The sequence below is a fragment of the Equus caballus genome, chromosome 17, assembly GCF_041296265.1.
Source record: "Equus caballus isolate H_3958 breed thoroughbred chromosome 17, TB-T2T, whole genome shotgun sequence".
Classification (NCBI taxonomy): domain Eukaryota; kingdom Metazoa; phylum Chordata; class Mammalia; order Perissodactyla; family Equidae; genus Equus; species Equus caballus.
The window spans coordinates 35,740,454-35,753,252 of record NC_091700.1 but is presented as its reverse complement, the minus strand read 5'-3'; the positions used below and the strand labels follow the sequence as shown (position 1 = coordinate 35,753,252).

The 12,799-nt window shown below is 37.1% G+C and overlaps 2 protein-coding genes across 3 annotated transcripts in view; one reads left to right on the top strand and one right to left on the bottom strand.

The window, feature by feature from the left end:
• Nucleotides 1–12,799, bottom strand: part of LOC138918352 (phosphatidylinositol 3,4,5-trisphosphate 3-phosphatase TPTE2-like) — a 367,155-nt gene that overhangs the window by 49,874 nt on the left and 304,482 nt on the right. The window contains exons 17-20 of the mRNA XM_070239586.1: nt 5,856–5,912; nt 4,936–4,989; nt 2,268–2,321; nt 693–746 (exon numbers count right to left, since the gene is read on the bottom strand). Coding sequence (XP_070095687.1) covers nt 693–746; nt 2,268–2,321; nt 4,936–4,989; nt 5,856–5,912 — 219 coding nt within the window. The remainder of the gene's footprint in view (nt 1–692; nt 747–2,267; nt 2,322–4,935; nt 4,990–5,855; nt 5,913–12,799) is intronic.
• Nucleotides 1–12,799, top strand: part of LOC138918359 (mitochondrial ornithine transporter 1-like) — a 93,932-nt gene that overhangs the window by 63,878 nt on the left and 17,255 nt on the right. The window contains exon 5 of one of the 2 annotated variants that reach the window (XM_070239610.1): nt 264–330. The exons of the other annotated variant lie outside the window; for it this stretch is intronic. Coding sequence (XP_070095711.1) covers nt 264–268 — 5 coding nt within the window. The 3' untranslated portion in view covers nt 269–330. The remainder of the gene's footprint in view (nt 1–263; nt 331–12,799) is intronic. 2 annotated transcript variants of the gene reach the window in all.

The following is a 12,799-nucleotide window of genomic DNA, read 5'->3' as shown; positions in this document are numbered from 1 at the left end:
AGAAATGTGCTACATGGAACAGTGATATGAAAAATTTATTTCAACAAAAAGAATCCTTTGAATCTAAAAGACAGAGGAAACATGATTTGGCTCACTGGAAGACCTAATTTTTTAGAAATAATTTTAGAATTATTCTCCAGGAAACACTGTATTTCCATAGACACTTCCAAGACTGAATTTTGCAAATAGCTGTTTCTCTTTCTCTCTCTCTTTCCATCTCTGTCTGTCTGTCTTTCTCACTCTCTTTTTCTCTCTCTCTCAAGATTGATATATATAGCACTGACTCAAACAAATGACATCGGTATTGCTGGATGGAACCTTCATTGACAGGTAAGACATATCAAAGCCATCACAGACTTCTGATATCAATTTATTCAGGCCAGTGTGAAAGATTGAAAATGTACATTGTCAGAACCAAGTAACTTTGTATACTTACTGTTTTGGTTGAAATCAGGTACAATTGCTCTACAATTCATAAACTGATAGAACTCTAAAAAACTATAAGTTAATTAGTTATTTGGAACCTGGGTCCCTCTACCACCTTCTACTTGTCACATATCATGGATATCTTTTCTCCTCCTTGGACAGGATTCAAACAACTTCCTGAGATAAGGACTCCATTCAATAAATAATCAGATTTCACAAGTGTCAATATCCCCCCATCTCTTTCTATATATGTATTTACATCTCACCTTTCAGGCATGGGTCTAACATGGGTTATAGTTTTCGACTCATTTGAGTCACAGCTAAAGGATTAGAAATGCACATAGTAAGACGTTACATGTTTCTCTAGACTTATTTTTAAATGAGAATTAGCTACAATTTTTCAATAACTTGTAATCTACTTGTCCTAAAAAATAATACTTTAATCAGTTACTTGAAACTGATAGTTAATTTTTCCCTAGAAATGAGACTTTATATATTTGTAATGAAGATCTGAGTCCTAGGAAAAACAACTTAGTGAATCAAGTTCACGTACATTTCTTTACTCCTGAACCCCTTCAGAATTACTTCTCCTTGCTTCAAATAGGTTTTCCTGCTCTCTGGGACCACTTTAGCAGAGTCTTATAGATGGGCAATCTGACAGCATTCTAAGGGTTTTTGCTGCTAATAAGGGTGACAAAAGGGGTAAGAAGCAACCCTCTTACGACCTATTTCTCTTTTATCCAACTAGTGTCAAGGACACTCTGTAATGTCATGCATGCTGCTGAAAACAAACCCCCCAAATCTCAATACATCTCCCTCTCTGTATATATATATATATATATTTCTGTTTATATATATCTATCTTTCTATCTCACATTTCATCAGAGGTTTCATCAGCGGTTTCTGTTGTCAATTTACTCAGGACAGTGTGAAAGGATTAAAAACACACATAGTAAGGTACCACGTGACTTCCAGACTTACTTTTTTGGTTCAAATTAGTTACAATTACTCTTGACGTCATTAACTGGTTTACTCAGAAAATTCACATGTAATCAGTTATTTGGAATCCAATATCTCCTTTTCCCTAGATATAATGCTATATATGTTTGTAACAAATATTTTAGACCTACCAAAAAAGTTAATGACTCGAGATTTAAGTACAGTTCTTTACTACTGAACTTGACCCATGGTGTAACAGCCTTTTGTGGTGGAATTTATTTCAAAATCAACTTCAATTTGCAGGTGTGCATCCCTCTTCCGCTACCTAATTTCCTGCTTCTCAAGTCCCTCCTTCACCCTTGACTGTCCTCGATCATGGCTGTCTTTCCTGGCCCTCAGATAGGGTCAAGTCACTGCAGGCCAGAGTCAGGGACTCCCTCTATACTAGGGTGGGTTTGGGTCTGGGACACCAGCCTCACACGGCAGCAGAACTCTGGAGGATGGGGGACAGATCCCAGTCTATTAGCTCCCATCTTCTCTGCTAAGGCCTCCTCTGGCTCCCTGTCCACTGCTAACTCCTCCTTGCTCCAAATAAGTTTCTCTCCTTCCTTGCCATCTCTAGTAGAATTTCATACACAGTAATCAAGGGCGACAAATTCTAGGATTAAAAAGACTTCCTTTATGACCTGTGCGTCTTTTCTATCTCAATTTCAAGACAAAGAATATTACACGTAGAAGCTTACCATGAGAGGGCTTTAAAAATATATGAAGGGAACTCTGTATTCCCAGCTGCTCCTGAGAGTGAACATCCCAAACATCAATTTCTCTGAATGTGTGTGTGTGTGTGTGTGTGTGTACACATATACGAACACATATATACAGATTTATTCGTCATAGCTCACTTGGCATCGTAGAAGCTGTCAGAAGATACTGTGCTCAGTTCACTTGGTGCAGGGCTAAAGGATTAAAAACACACATAGTAAGGCACCACACGACTTCTAGACTTACTTTTTTAGTTCAAATTAGCTACAATTACTCTTGATTTTATCAACCGGTTGACTCTTAGAAAATTCACATGTAAATCAGTTGTTTGGAATCCAATATCTCCTTTTCCCTGGAAATGATACTATATATGTTTGTAATGAATATTTTAGACCTACCAAAAAAGTTAATGACTCAAGATTTAAGTACAGTTCTTTACTACTGAACTTGACCCATGGTGTAACAAACTTTTGTGGTGGAATTTATTTCAAAATCAACTTCAATTCTCAGGTGTGCATCCCTCTTCTCCTACCTAATTTCCTACCTCTCAAGTTCTTCCTTCACCTTTACTTTCACCTAACATGGTTGTTTTTCCTGGCCCTCAGAAAGGGTTAAGTGACTGCAGGCCTGTGGGGACTCCCTCTATTGGGTGGTGGGTTTGGGTGTAGGACACCAGCCTCACATGGCAGCAGAACTCTGGAGGGTGAGGGACAGATCCCAGTCTATTAGCTCCTTTCTTTGTGATGAGGGCTCCTCTGCTCTTTGTCCACTGCTACCTCCACCTTGCCTTAAATTGGATTCTGTCCCCCTTTCACTCAATCTATAGAGTCTCAAAGGCAGAATGCTCCTATTTGGAGCATTCTGAAATTTTTCTAAGACTTTTGGGTGGTCGTTACTAGGAGGAAGAAGCATTCCTCTTATGACCTGTTCCTTTTTGATCCAACCAAATCCAATAAGATGAAAAGTTACCTAAAGGTGCTATGGTAAGATTTAGAAACAGTGTCAAAGACACTGTACTGTCAAGGATACTCCTAAGAATGAATTTGGAAATTTATCTCTCTTTCTTTCATTGTATTTATGTTTGTGTATGTGTGTTTGTATGTCTGTGTTGATATAACTATATAAATACACATGTGTATATATAAAAAGATATATATTTATTTTTATTTATTCATTTATATCTCAAATTTCATGGGTGGCCCCCTCATAGCTTTTTGTTGTTAATTCATTCAGAGCAGTGTTAAAGGACTAGAGAGTTACCTATTCAGATACCACATTTTAATTTTAGACTTGTTTGTTTTAATTCAAATAGCTGTAATTACTTTACAGCTTATGAACTGGTTGATCTTTACAAATTCACATATAGAGGAGATGGAGTTCAGCATCCCTGTTTTCTCATACTGCTGTTGCCTGGGACATGGGGGCTCCCAGCCTTATGACTTCAGAGGCACCCTTTGAACTGTCGCAGCATCTAGTCGTTGAGGGCTTTAGCCTCAGTGTCTACAGCACTCCAGAAAGCTTCAAGGAAAAGTTCCTTCTCAAGACCTGCAAGAACCCAATGGTACCCATAGGCTGCCTGGGCACGGTGGCTGCCCTCACCCATGACCTCTACTGCTTCCCTAGGGATCAGAGCCAGTGCTGCCAGCTCATGATATACAACCAGATTGCCACCCAGGGCTTCTCGCTCACAGCCACCTTGCTGGATCCAGCTTCATCAGCTATGAAGTCTCTGCCCAAGCCTGGCTTGGTCTTGAAAGCTCCGTGGAGATTATTCCCAGCCTGGGAGTAACCACTGGTCCTGCCACAGGATTTATTCCCTCATCTGCCCTGACCAGTCCCTGTGTCAATGGAGGAGCAAGTGGCCAATTGTGTAATCGACAGATTTTTTTTCAGGAATCTCAGATTCTGTTCACTTCGGGTGTTGCATACTTCTACTTGTGCCACACCCTCTTCACCCCCTACTTAATAAACTCTGATCCACTTGTAAAAAAAAATTCATGTATATATAACTAAATCTAGTATGTTAGTTTTTATTAGAAATGAGGCTTTATATAAGGTAGTAATGAAAATTTTAGCCTGTAAATAATTAATGCATCAAGATACAAGCAAAGTTCTTTACAATTACCCTAATCCTAGTGTGTAACAGCCTTTTGTGGTAGAATTTATTTCAAATTCCACTTCAGTTTGTAGGTACCCATCCCTCTTCTCACGTTTAATTCCCAATTCTTAAGCCCCTCCATCACTTTCTTGCTTTCACCATCATAGATATCTTTTCTGACCCTCAGGGTCAAGCAACTGCAGGCTAAGGTAGGCGCTGGGGGCTCCTTCCAATATGACAGTGAGTATGGGCACTAGCCTCACACCGTGGCAAAACTCTGGAGGGTCATTGACACATCCAGGCTCTATTAGCTCCATTCTTTTCTGCTGAGGGCTCCACTGTTCTCTGTCCACTGCTACCTTGTCTCCTTGCTCCAAATGAGATTCTGTGCTCTCTTGGTCCACTCTAGTAGAGTCTCACATGTGGGCAATCTGATAGTTTCTTAAGAGTTTTGGCTGCTACTAATTAAGGGTGACAAAACACACTTAGGGGAAGAAGCATCCCTTTTATAACTTGTTCCTTTTTTATCCAAATGGGTCCAAAAATGTAAAGAGTTACCTACAGATGCTACCATGAGATGATTCCAAAAGAGTGTCAAAGACACTCTGTATTGTTATCCACTGACACCCTGCTATCATTCTCCTTGTTTCCAAATAGAAATCTCTCTTCACTTTGTGTGTGTATCTTTACAGATATATCTATAATCTCACCTTTTGCTGGAGACTTCCTCAGTGGTTACTGATGTCAATTTATTCCAATCAGAACTAAAGGATTAAAATGTACATGATCAAACACCGTGTGACTTCATAGACTCACTTTTCTCATTCAAATTAGCTACAATTTCTCTATAACTTACAAAATGGTTGAACCCTGTAAGTTCACATGTAATTTGGTTATTTGGAAAATATTTCATCTTTCCCTAGAATTGAGGCTTCATATGATGGTAATAAAATTCTTAGGCCTGTAAAAGAATCCTTAATGGATCAAGATTTAAAAACATTTCTTTACTACTAAACTTAACCCCAATGTGTAATTGCCTTTTGTGATTACATTTACTTCAAATTCAGCTATAGTTTGTAGGTAGGAATCCCTCTTATCCCATCTCATTTTCTGATTTCAAGTCCCTCCACCACCTCCTTACTCTTCATGTTTCATGGATGTCTTTCCTTCTCCTCAGATAGGGTTAAGTAACTGTCGGCCTGAGGCAGGGCCTACCTCCAGTATGATGGTTGGTTTGGGTTTGGGATACCAGCCTCCCATTGTGGCAGAGCTCTGGAGGGTAAGGGACAGATCTCAAGTCTATTATCTCTTTTAGTTTCTGCTGAGGGCTCCTCTGCTCCCTGTCCACCGCTACTACCTTTGTGCTTCCAAATAGTGTTTTCTCCCTTGACCCACACTAGCAGAAAGATATACACAGGTACTCTAATATTTCCCTAAGGATTTTGACTAGTAATCCCTAAAGTTCACGAACGCACAAATAGTAAGTGTTCTCTCTCTTTAGACCTGGTCCTTCTTGATCCAAAAAAGAAAAAAGTTATATATAGAAGCTGACAGGCTATCACGGACATTCTGTATTGTCACCAATGCTCCCAAATGGTTTTCCCACTCAGATGACAGAAAATCAACTCACCTATTGTTGATGATCTGGCTAGAGGACTCTGAAAAGGCTACTAAAGCATTCTTATTTCTGTCAAAGAACAAAAAGAATATGCAAAAAATAAAGCCAGACAATGAGGAAGGAAATAATAACAGGAAGTGATTCCTTTTTTCAAGAGGAAATCATTCCTCTTTCCTGACAGGAATTTCAGGCACAAAAAGTCACACATGACAAATTTGAAGGAATGTGACAGGAACTGAAGGGGTTACCACAGTGGCACCTGTAAGCAAGCCTCTTGCGGTGTGTGTGTGTGCGTGCGTGTGCATGTGTGTGTGTGCCTGTGTGTATTTATTGGAAACAGAAGGAAGCAAGCAAGGGAGAAGCAGCAATCATGACTAAATGTTCTTCCTTCCTTCCTTCCCATTTTCTCTACCATTCTGGTCATCATTGAATAAATTTGGGAAGAGGGAGACACAGAGAGAAAGAGGGAGACACAAGAGTGTAGGGATGAGGTGGTGGATCCAGGTAAGTTGATGAGATGATACAAAGACAATGGAAAGAAAATGCCAGAACAATGAGAATTTCAATGGCAAGGGCTAATCCCTGGTTGCCATTTGGTAGGGCAGAAACAAGTAGCTAGATTAGGATCTGCCTAAATTACGTTTTCAAGATTTTATGAATTGGAAGTAGAGCACATGATCTGAATGATTTTTCGTCTTGCACATTTTTTTAAGTAGACTTTTTTAAAAAATAAGTTTAGGTTTACAGAAAAATTAAGCAGAAAGTACAGAGAGTTTCCATATACCCCCCTTCTCCCTCACAGCTTCTCCTATCACTAATATCTTGCATTCATGTGGTATATTTGTTATAACTGATGAATCAGTATTTACACATTATTGTTAACTAACATCCATAGTTGACATTGGTGTTCATTCTTCGTGTTGAACAAGTCTATTGGTTTTTCCAAATGCATAATGTCATGTATCCATCATAACAGCATCATACTGAATAACTGTACTGCCCTAAAAATCCCCTGTACTCTACATATTCATCCCTTTGCCCCCCACTCCAATTCCTAGAAACCACTGATCTTTTCACTGTCTCTATAGTTTTACCTTTTCCACAGTGTCATATAGTTGGAATCCTAAAGTATATCGCCTTAGCAGACTGCCTCCTTTCACTTAGTACTTATGCAAGGATTTAAGGTTCCTCTATTTCCTTTTGTGGCTTGATAGATTCTTTTACTTTTTTTAAATTGCTTGCTGAATAATTTTCCATTGTATATAGGCATTACAGGTTATCTATTCTTCTGTGATGTCTTGGTTGCTTCCGATTTTTGGCAATTATGAATAAAGCTGCTATCAAATTTGGGTGGAGGTTTTTGTGTAGGTATAACTTTTCAACTCATTTCAGGGTTGAAACTCATTAGGAGCACAACTGCTGAATCATCTGATAAGACTATGTTTTGCTTTGTAAGAAATTGCCAAAATGTCTTCCAAAGTGGCTATACTATTTTGCATTTTCACCAACAGTGAATGAGAATTCCTGTTGCTCCTTATCCTTGACAGCATTTGGTGTTTTCAATATTCAGATCTTGACCATTCTAATAGGTGGATAGTAGTATCTTCTTGTCTTAATTTGCAATTCCTGAGTGACATATGATGTTGAGCATCTTCTCATAAGCTTATTTGGCATTTGTATATCTTCTTTGGTGAGGTATCTGTTCAGATCTTTTGTCCATTTTTTGAGTACTTTCGTTTTCTGATTGTTGATTTTTAAGAGTTCTTTGTATACCTTCAATAAAAGCCCTTTACCAGATACGTCTTTTGCAAATAATTTCTTCTAGTCTGTGGCTGACTTGTCTTCTCATTCTCTTGATAGTGTCTTTCACAGAGCAGAAGTTTTAAATTTTAATGAAATCCAAGTTGTCTGTATTTTCTTTCATGATTTTATTTTTGGTGTTATATATAAAATCATTGCTGTATGAAAGGCCATCTGGTTTCTTCCTGTGTTATCTTCTAGGAGTTTTATGGTTTTGCATTTTATATTTACGTCCGTGATCCATTTTGAGTTAAGTTTTGTTAAGTGTGTAAGGTCTGTGCCTAGATTTTTTTTTTTTTCTTGCACATAGATGTCCAGTTCTTCCAGCAACATTTGTTGAAAAGACCATCCTTTCTCCACTGGATTGAGTGCCTTTGCTCCTTTATCAAAGACAAGATGTCTATATTTGTGTGGGCCTATTTCTGGGCTCTCTATTCTGTTCCTTTGATCTACTTGTATATTCTCTCACCCATACCACTCTACCTTGATTACTGTAGCTTTATAGAAAGACTTAAGTCAGGTATTGTCAGTCCTCTGACTTTGCTATTCTTCTTCAATATTGTGTTGGCTATTCTGGGTCTTTTGCCTTTTCACATAAACTTTAGAATTAGTTTGTCAATATTGAAAAAAATGACTTTTCAGGATTTTGATTCAGATTGCACTCAACTACAAGTTGAAGGAATTGACATCTTAACAATATTGAGTCTTCCTATCCATGAACATGGAACATCTTCCCATTTATTTAGATCTTCTTTGATTTCATTAATCAGTTATGTAGTTTTCCTCATATAGATTTTATACATTATTTTGTTAGATTTGTACCTAAGTATTTCAATTTTTTGGTGCTAATGTAAATGGTGGTGTGCTTGTTTCAAATTCCAATTATTCATTGCTGGTATAAAGGAAAGCAATCAACTTTTGTATATTAACCTTGTTCTTGAAACTCTGCTATAATTTCTTATTATTCCAGAAGGTTCTTTGTAAATTATTTTCGATTTTCTACAGAGATAATCATGTCACATGTGAACAAAGACAGTTTTATTTCTTCTGTTCCAATCTGCATACTTTTGTTTCCTTCTTACTGCATTAGTTAGGACTTACAGTATGATGTTGAAAAGGAGTGGTGAAGGGGGATATCCTTGCCTTGTACCTGATCTTATCAAGTTTCTCACCATCAAGTATGATGGTACCTGCGGATTTTTTTTTAACTTTCTAATCCCTTTTTAAATTTTTTTATTTTTATTTTATTGAGGTCATAATAGTTTATAACATTGTGAAATTTCAGTTTTACATTTTTCTTTGTCAGTCACCATATATTTGTGACCCTTTGCCCTTTATGTCCATCCCCAAGTTCCTTCCCCTCTGGTAACCACTAATCTGTTTTCTTTGTCCATGTGTTTGTTTATCTTCCACATATGAGTGAAATCATACACTGTTCGTCTTTATCTGTCTGCCTTATTTTGCTTAACATAATACCATCAAGGTCTATCCGCATTGTTGCAAATGGGATGATTTTGTCTTTTTTTATGGTCGAGTAGTATTCCATTGTATATATATATACACACAAACACACACACACATATATATACAATGTATATATATACATATATATATATAATGTATATATACCACATCTTCTTTATCGTCAGTTGACAGGCACTTGGGTTGCTTCCACATTTGGCTATTTTGAATAATGCTGCAATGAACATAGGGGTGCATAAGTCTCTTTGAATTGTTGATTTCAAGTTCTTTGGATAAATACCCAGTAGCAGGCTAGCTGGGTCATATGGTATATATATTTTTAATTTTTTGAGAAATCTCCATACTGTTTTCCATAGTGGCTAGAGCAGTTTGCATTCCTACCAGCAGTGTATGGGGGTTCCCTTTTCTCCACATTGTCTTCCATTTGTTATTTTTTGTCTTGTTAATTATAGCCATTCTTACAGGTGTTAGGTAATATCTCATTGTAGTTTTGATTTGTATTTCTCTAATGATTAGTGATGTTGAATATCTCTTTATGTGCCTGTTGGCCATCTGTATATCTTCTTTGGAAAGATGTCTGTTTATATCCTCTGCCCATTTTTTGATCAGGTTGTTTGTTTTTTTGTTGTTGACTTGTAGGCGTTATTTATATATTTTGGAGTTAAACCCTCGTCGCATACATGATTTATAAATATCTTCTCTCAGTTGGTGGGTTGCCCTTTCATTTTGTTCCTGGTTTCCTTTGCCTTGCAGAAGCTCTTTAGTCTGATGAAGTCCCATTTGGTTATTTTTTCTTTTGTTTCCCTTGCCCAAGTAGACTGGTATTCAAAAAGATCCTTCTAAGACTGATGTCAAAGAGTGCACTGCCTATGTTTTCTTCTAGGAGTTTTATGGTTTCACATCTTACCTTCAAGTCTTTAATCCATTTTGAGTTAATTTTTGTGTATGGTGTAAGATAAGGGTCTACTTTCATTCTTTTCATGTGGCTGTCCAGTTTCCCCAACACCATTTATTGAAGAGACTTTCCTTTCTCCATTGTATGTTCTTAGCTCCTCTGTCAAAGATTAGCTGTCCATAGATGTGCGGTTTTATTTCTGGGCCTTCAATTCTGCTCCACTGATCTGTGTGTCTGTTTTTGTACCAGTACCATGCTGTTTTGATTACTATAGCTTTGTAGTATGCTTTGAAGTCAGGGATTGTGATGCCTACAGCTTTGTTCTTTTTTCTCAGGGTTGCTTTAGCTATTCAGGGTCTTTTCTTGCTCATTATGAATTTTGGGATTCTTTGTTCTCTTTTCATGAAGAACATCATTGGGATTCTGATTTGGATTGCACTGAATCTGTAGATTGCGTTAGATACTGTGGACATTTTAACTATGTTTATTTTTCTAATCCATATGCATGGAATCTCTTTCCACTTCTTTATGACATCATCAATTTCTTCCAATAATGTCTTACAGTTTTCCTTGGTTAAATTTATTCCTACATAATTTATTCTTTTTATTGTGGTTACAAATGGGATTGTATTCTGGAGTTCTCCTTCTGTTAGTTCATCATTAGAGTATAGAAATGCAACTGATTTTTGTAAGTTGATTTTGTACCCTGCAACTTTGCTGTAGTTGTTGATTATTTCTAACAGTTTTCTGATGGATTCTTTAGAGTTTTTGATATATAAAATCATATTATCTGCAAACAGCAAGTGTTTCACTTCCTCATTGGCAATTTGGATACATTTTATTTCTTTTTCTTGCTTAATTGCCCTGGCCAAAAACTCCAGTACTATGCTGAATAAGAGTGGTGAGAGTGGGCACCCTTGTCTTGTTCCTGTTCTCAGAGGGAGGGCTTTCAGTTTTTCCCCATTGAGTATAATGTTGGCTGTGGGTTTGTCATATATGGCCTTTATCATGTTGAAGCACTTTCCTTCTATACTCATTTTATTGCGAGTTTTTATCATAATTGGACGTTGGATATTGTCAAATGCTTTCTCTATGTCTATTGACATGATCATGTGATTTTTATTCCTCATTTTGTTAATGTGGTGCATCACATTGCTTGATTTGCAGATGTTGAACCCTCCCTGTGTCCCTGCTATAAATCCCACTTGATCATGGTGTATGATCCTTTTAATGTATTGCTGTATTTGGGCTGCCAATATTTTGTTGAGGATTTTTGCATCTATGGCCATCAGCGATATTGCCCTGTAATTTTCCTTCTTTGTGTTGTTCTTTTCTGGGTTTGAGATCAGGGTGATGTTGGCCTTACAAAATGTGTTAGGAAGTGTTCTATCTTCTTCAATTTTTTGGAATAGTTTGAGAGGGGTAGGTATTAAATCTTCTTTGAATGTTTGGTAGAATTCTCCAGAGAAGCCACCTGGTCCTAGACTTTTATTTTGGGGGAGGTTTTTGATTACTGTTTCAATCTCTTTACTTGTGATTGGTCTATTCAGATCATCTATTTCTTCTTGATTCAGTTTTGAGAGGTTGTATACGCCTAAGAATTTGTCCATTTCTTCTAGATTGTCCAATTTGTTGGCATATACTTTTTCATAGTATTTTCTTATAACCCTTTGTATTTCTGCGGTATCCGTTGTTAATTTCTCCTGTTTAATTTCTAATTTTATTCATTTGAGTCTTCTTTTTTCTTAGTGAGTCTGGCTAAGGGTTTGTCAATTTTGTTTATCTTTTTAAAGAACCAGCTCTTAGTTTCATTGACCCTTTCTACAGTAATTTTTTTGTTTATTTCAATTTCATTTATTTCCACTCTACTTTTTATTATTTCCCTCATTCTGCTGACTTTGGGCTTTGTTTGTTCTTCTTTTTCTAATTCTGTTAGGTGTACTTTAAGATTGCTTATTTGAGATTTTTCTTGTTTGTTAAGGTGGGCCTGTATTGCTATGAATTTCCCTCTGAGGACTGCTTTTGCTTTATCCCATATGAGTTGGTATTGGTGTATTTTCATTTTCATTTGTTGCTAGATGTTTTTGATTTCTCCTTTAATTTCTTCAATGATCCATTGGTTGTTCAGTAGTGTGTTGTTTAGTCTCCACTTATTTGTCACTTTCCCAGCTTTTTTCTTGTAGTTGAATTCCAGTTTCATAGCACTATGGTCAGAAAAGATGCTTGACATGATTTCGGTCTTCTTAAATTTATTGAGGCTTGCCTTGTTTTCAAACATGTGGTCTATTTTTGAGAATGTTCCATGTGCACTTGAGAAGAATGTGTATTTTGTTGGTTTTGGATGGAGTGTTCCGTATATACCTATTAAGTCCATCTGGTCTCGTTTTTCATTTAATTCCACTACTTCCTTGTTGACTTTCTCTCTGGATGATCTATCCACTGATGTAAGTGGAGCGTTAAGGTCCCCTACTATTATTGTGTCGCTGTTGATATCTCCTTTTAGGTTTGTTAATAGTTGCTTTATGCACTTCGGTGTTCCCATGTTAGGTGCATCTATATTTACAAGAGTTATATCTTCTTGGTGGAGTGTCCCTTTTATCATTATATACTGCCCCTCTTTGTCTCTCATTGCCTTTTTTTATCTTAAAGTCTACTTTGATACAAGTATGGCGACATCTGCTTTCTTTTGTTTGCCATTAGCTTGGAGTATCATCCTCCATCCCTTCACTCTGAGCCTGTGTTTATCTTTAGAAGTGAGATGTGTTTCCTGGAGGCAGCA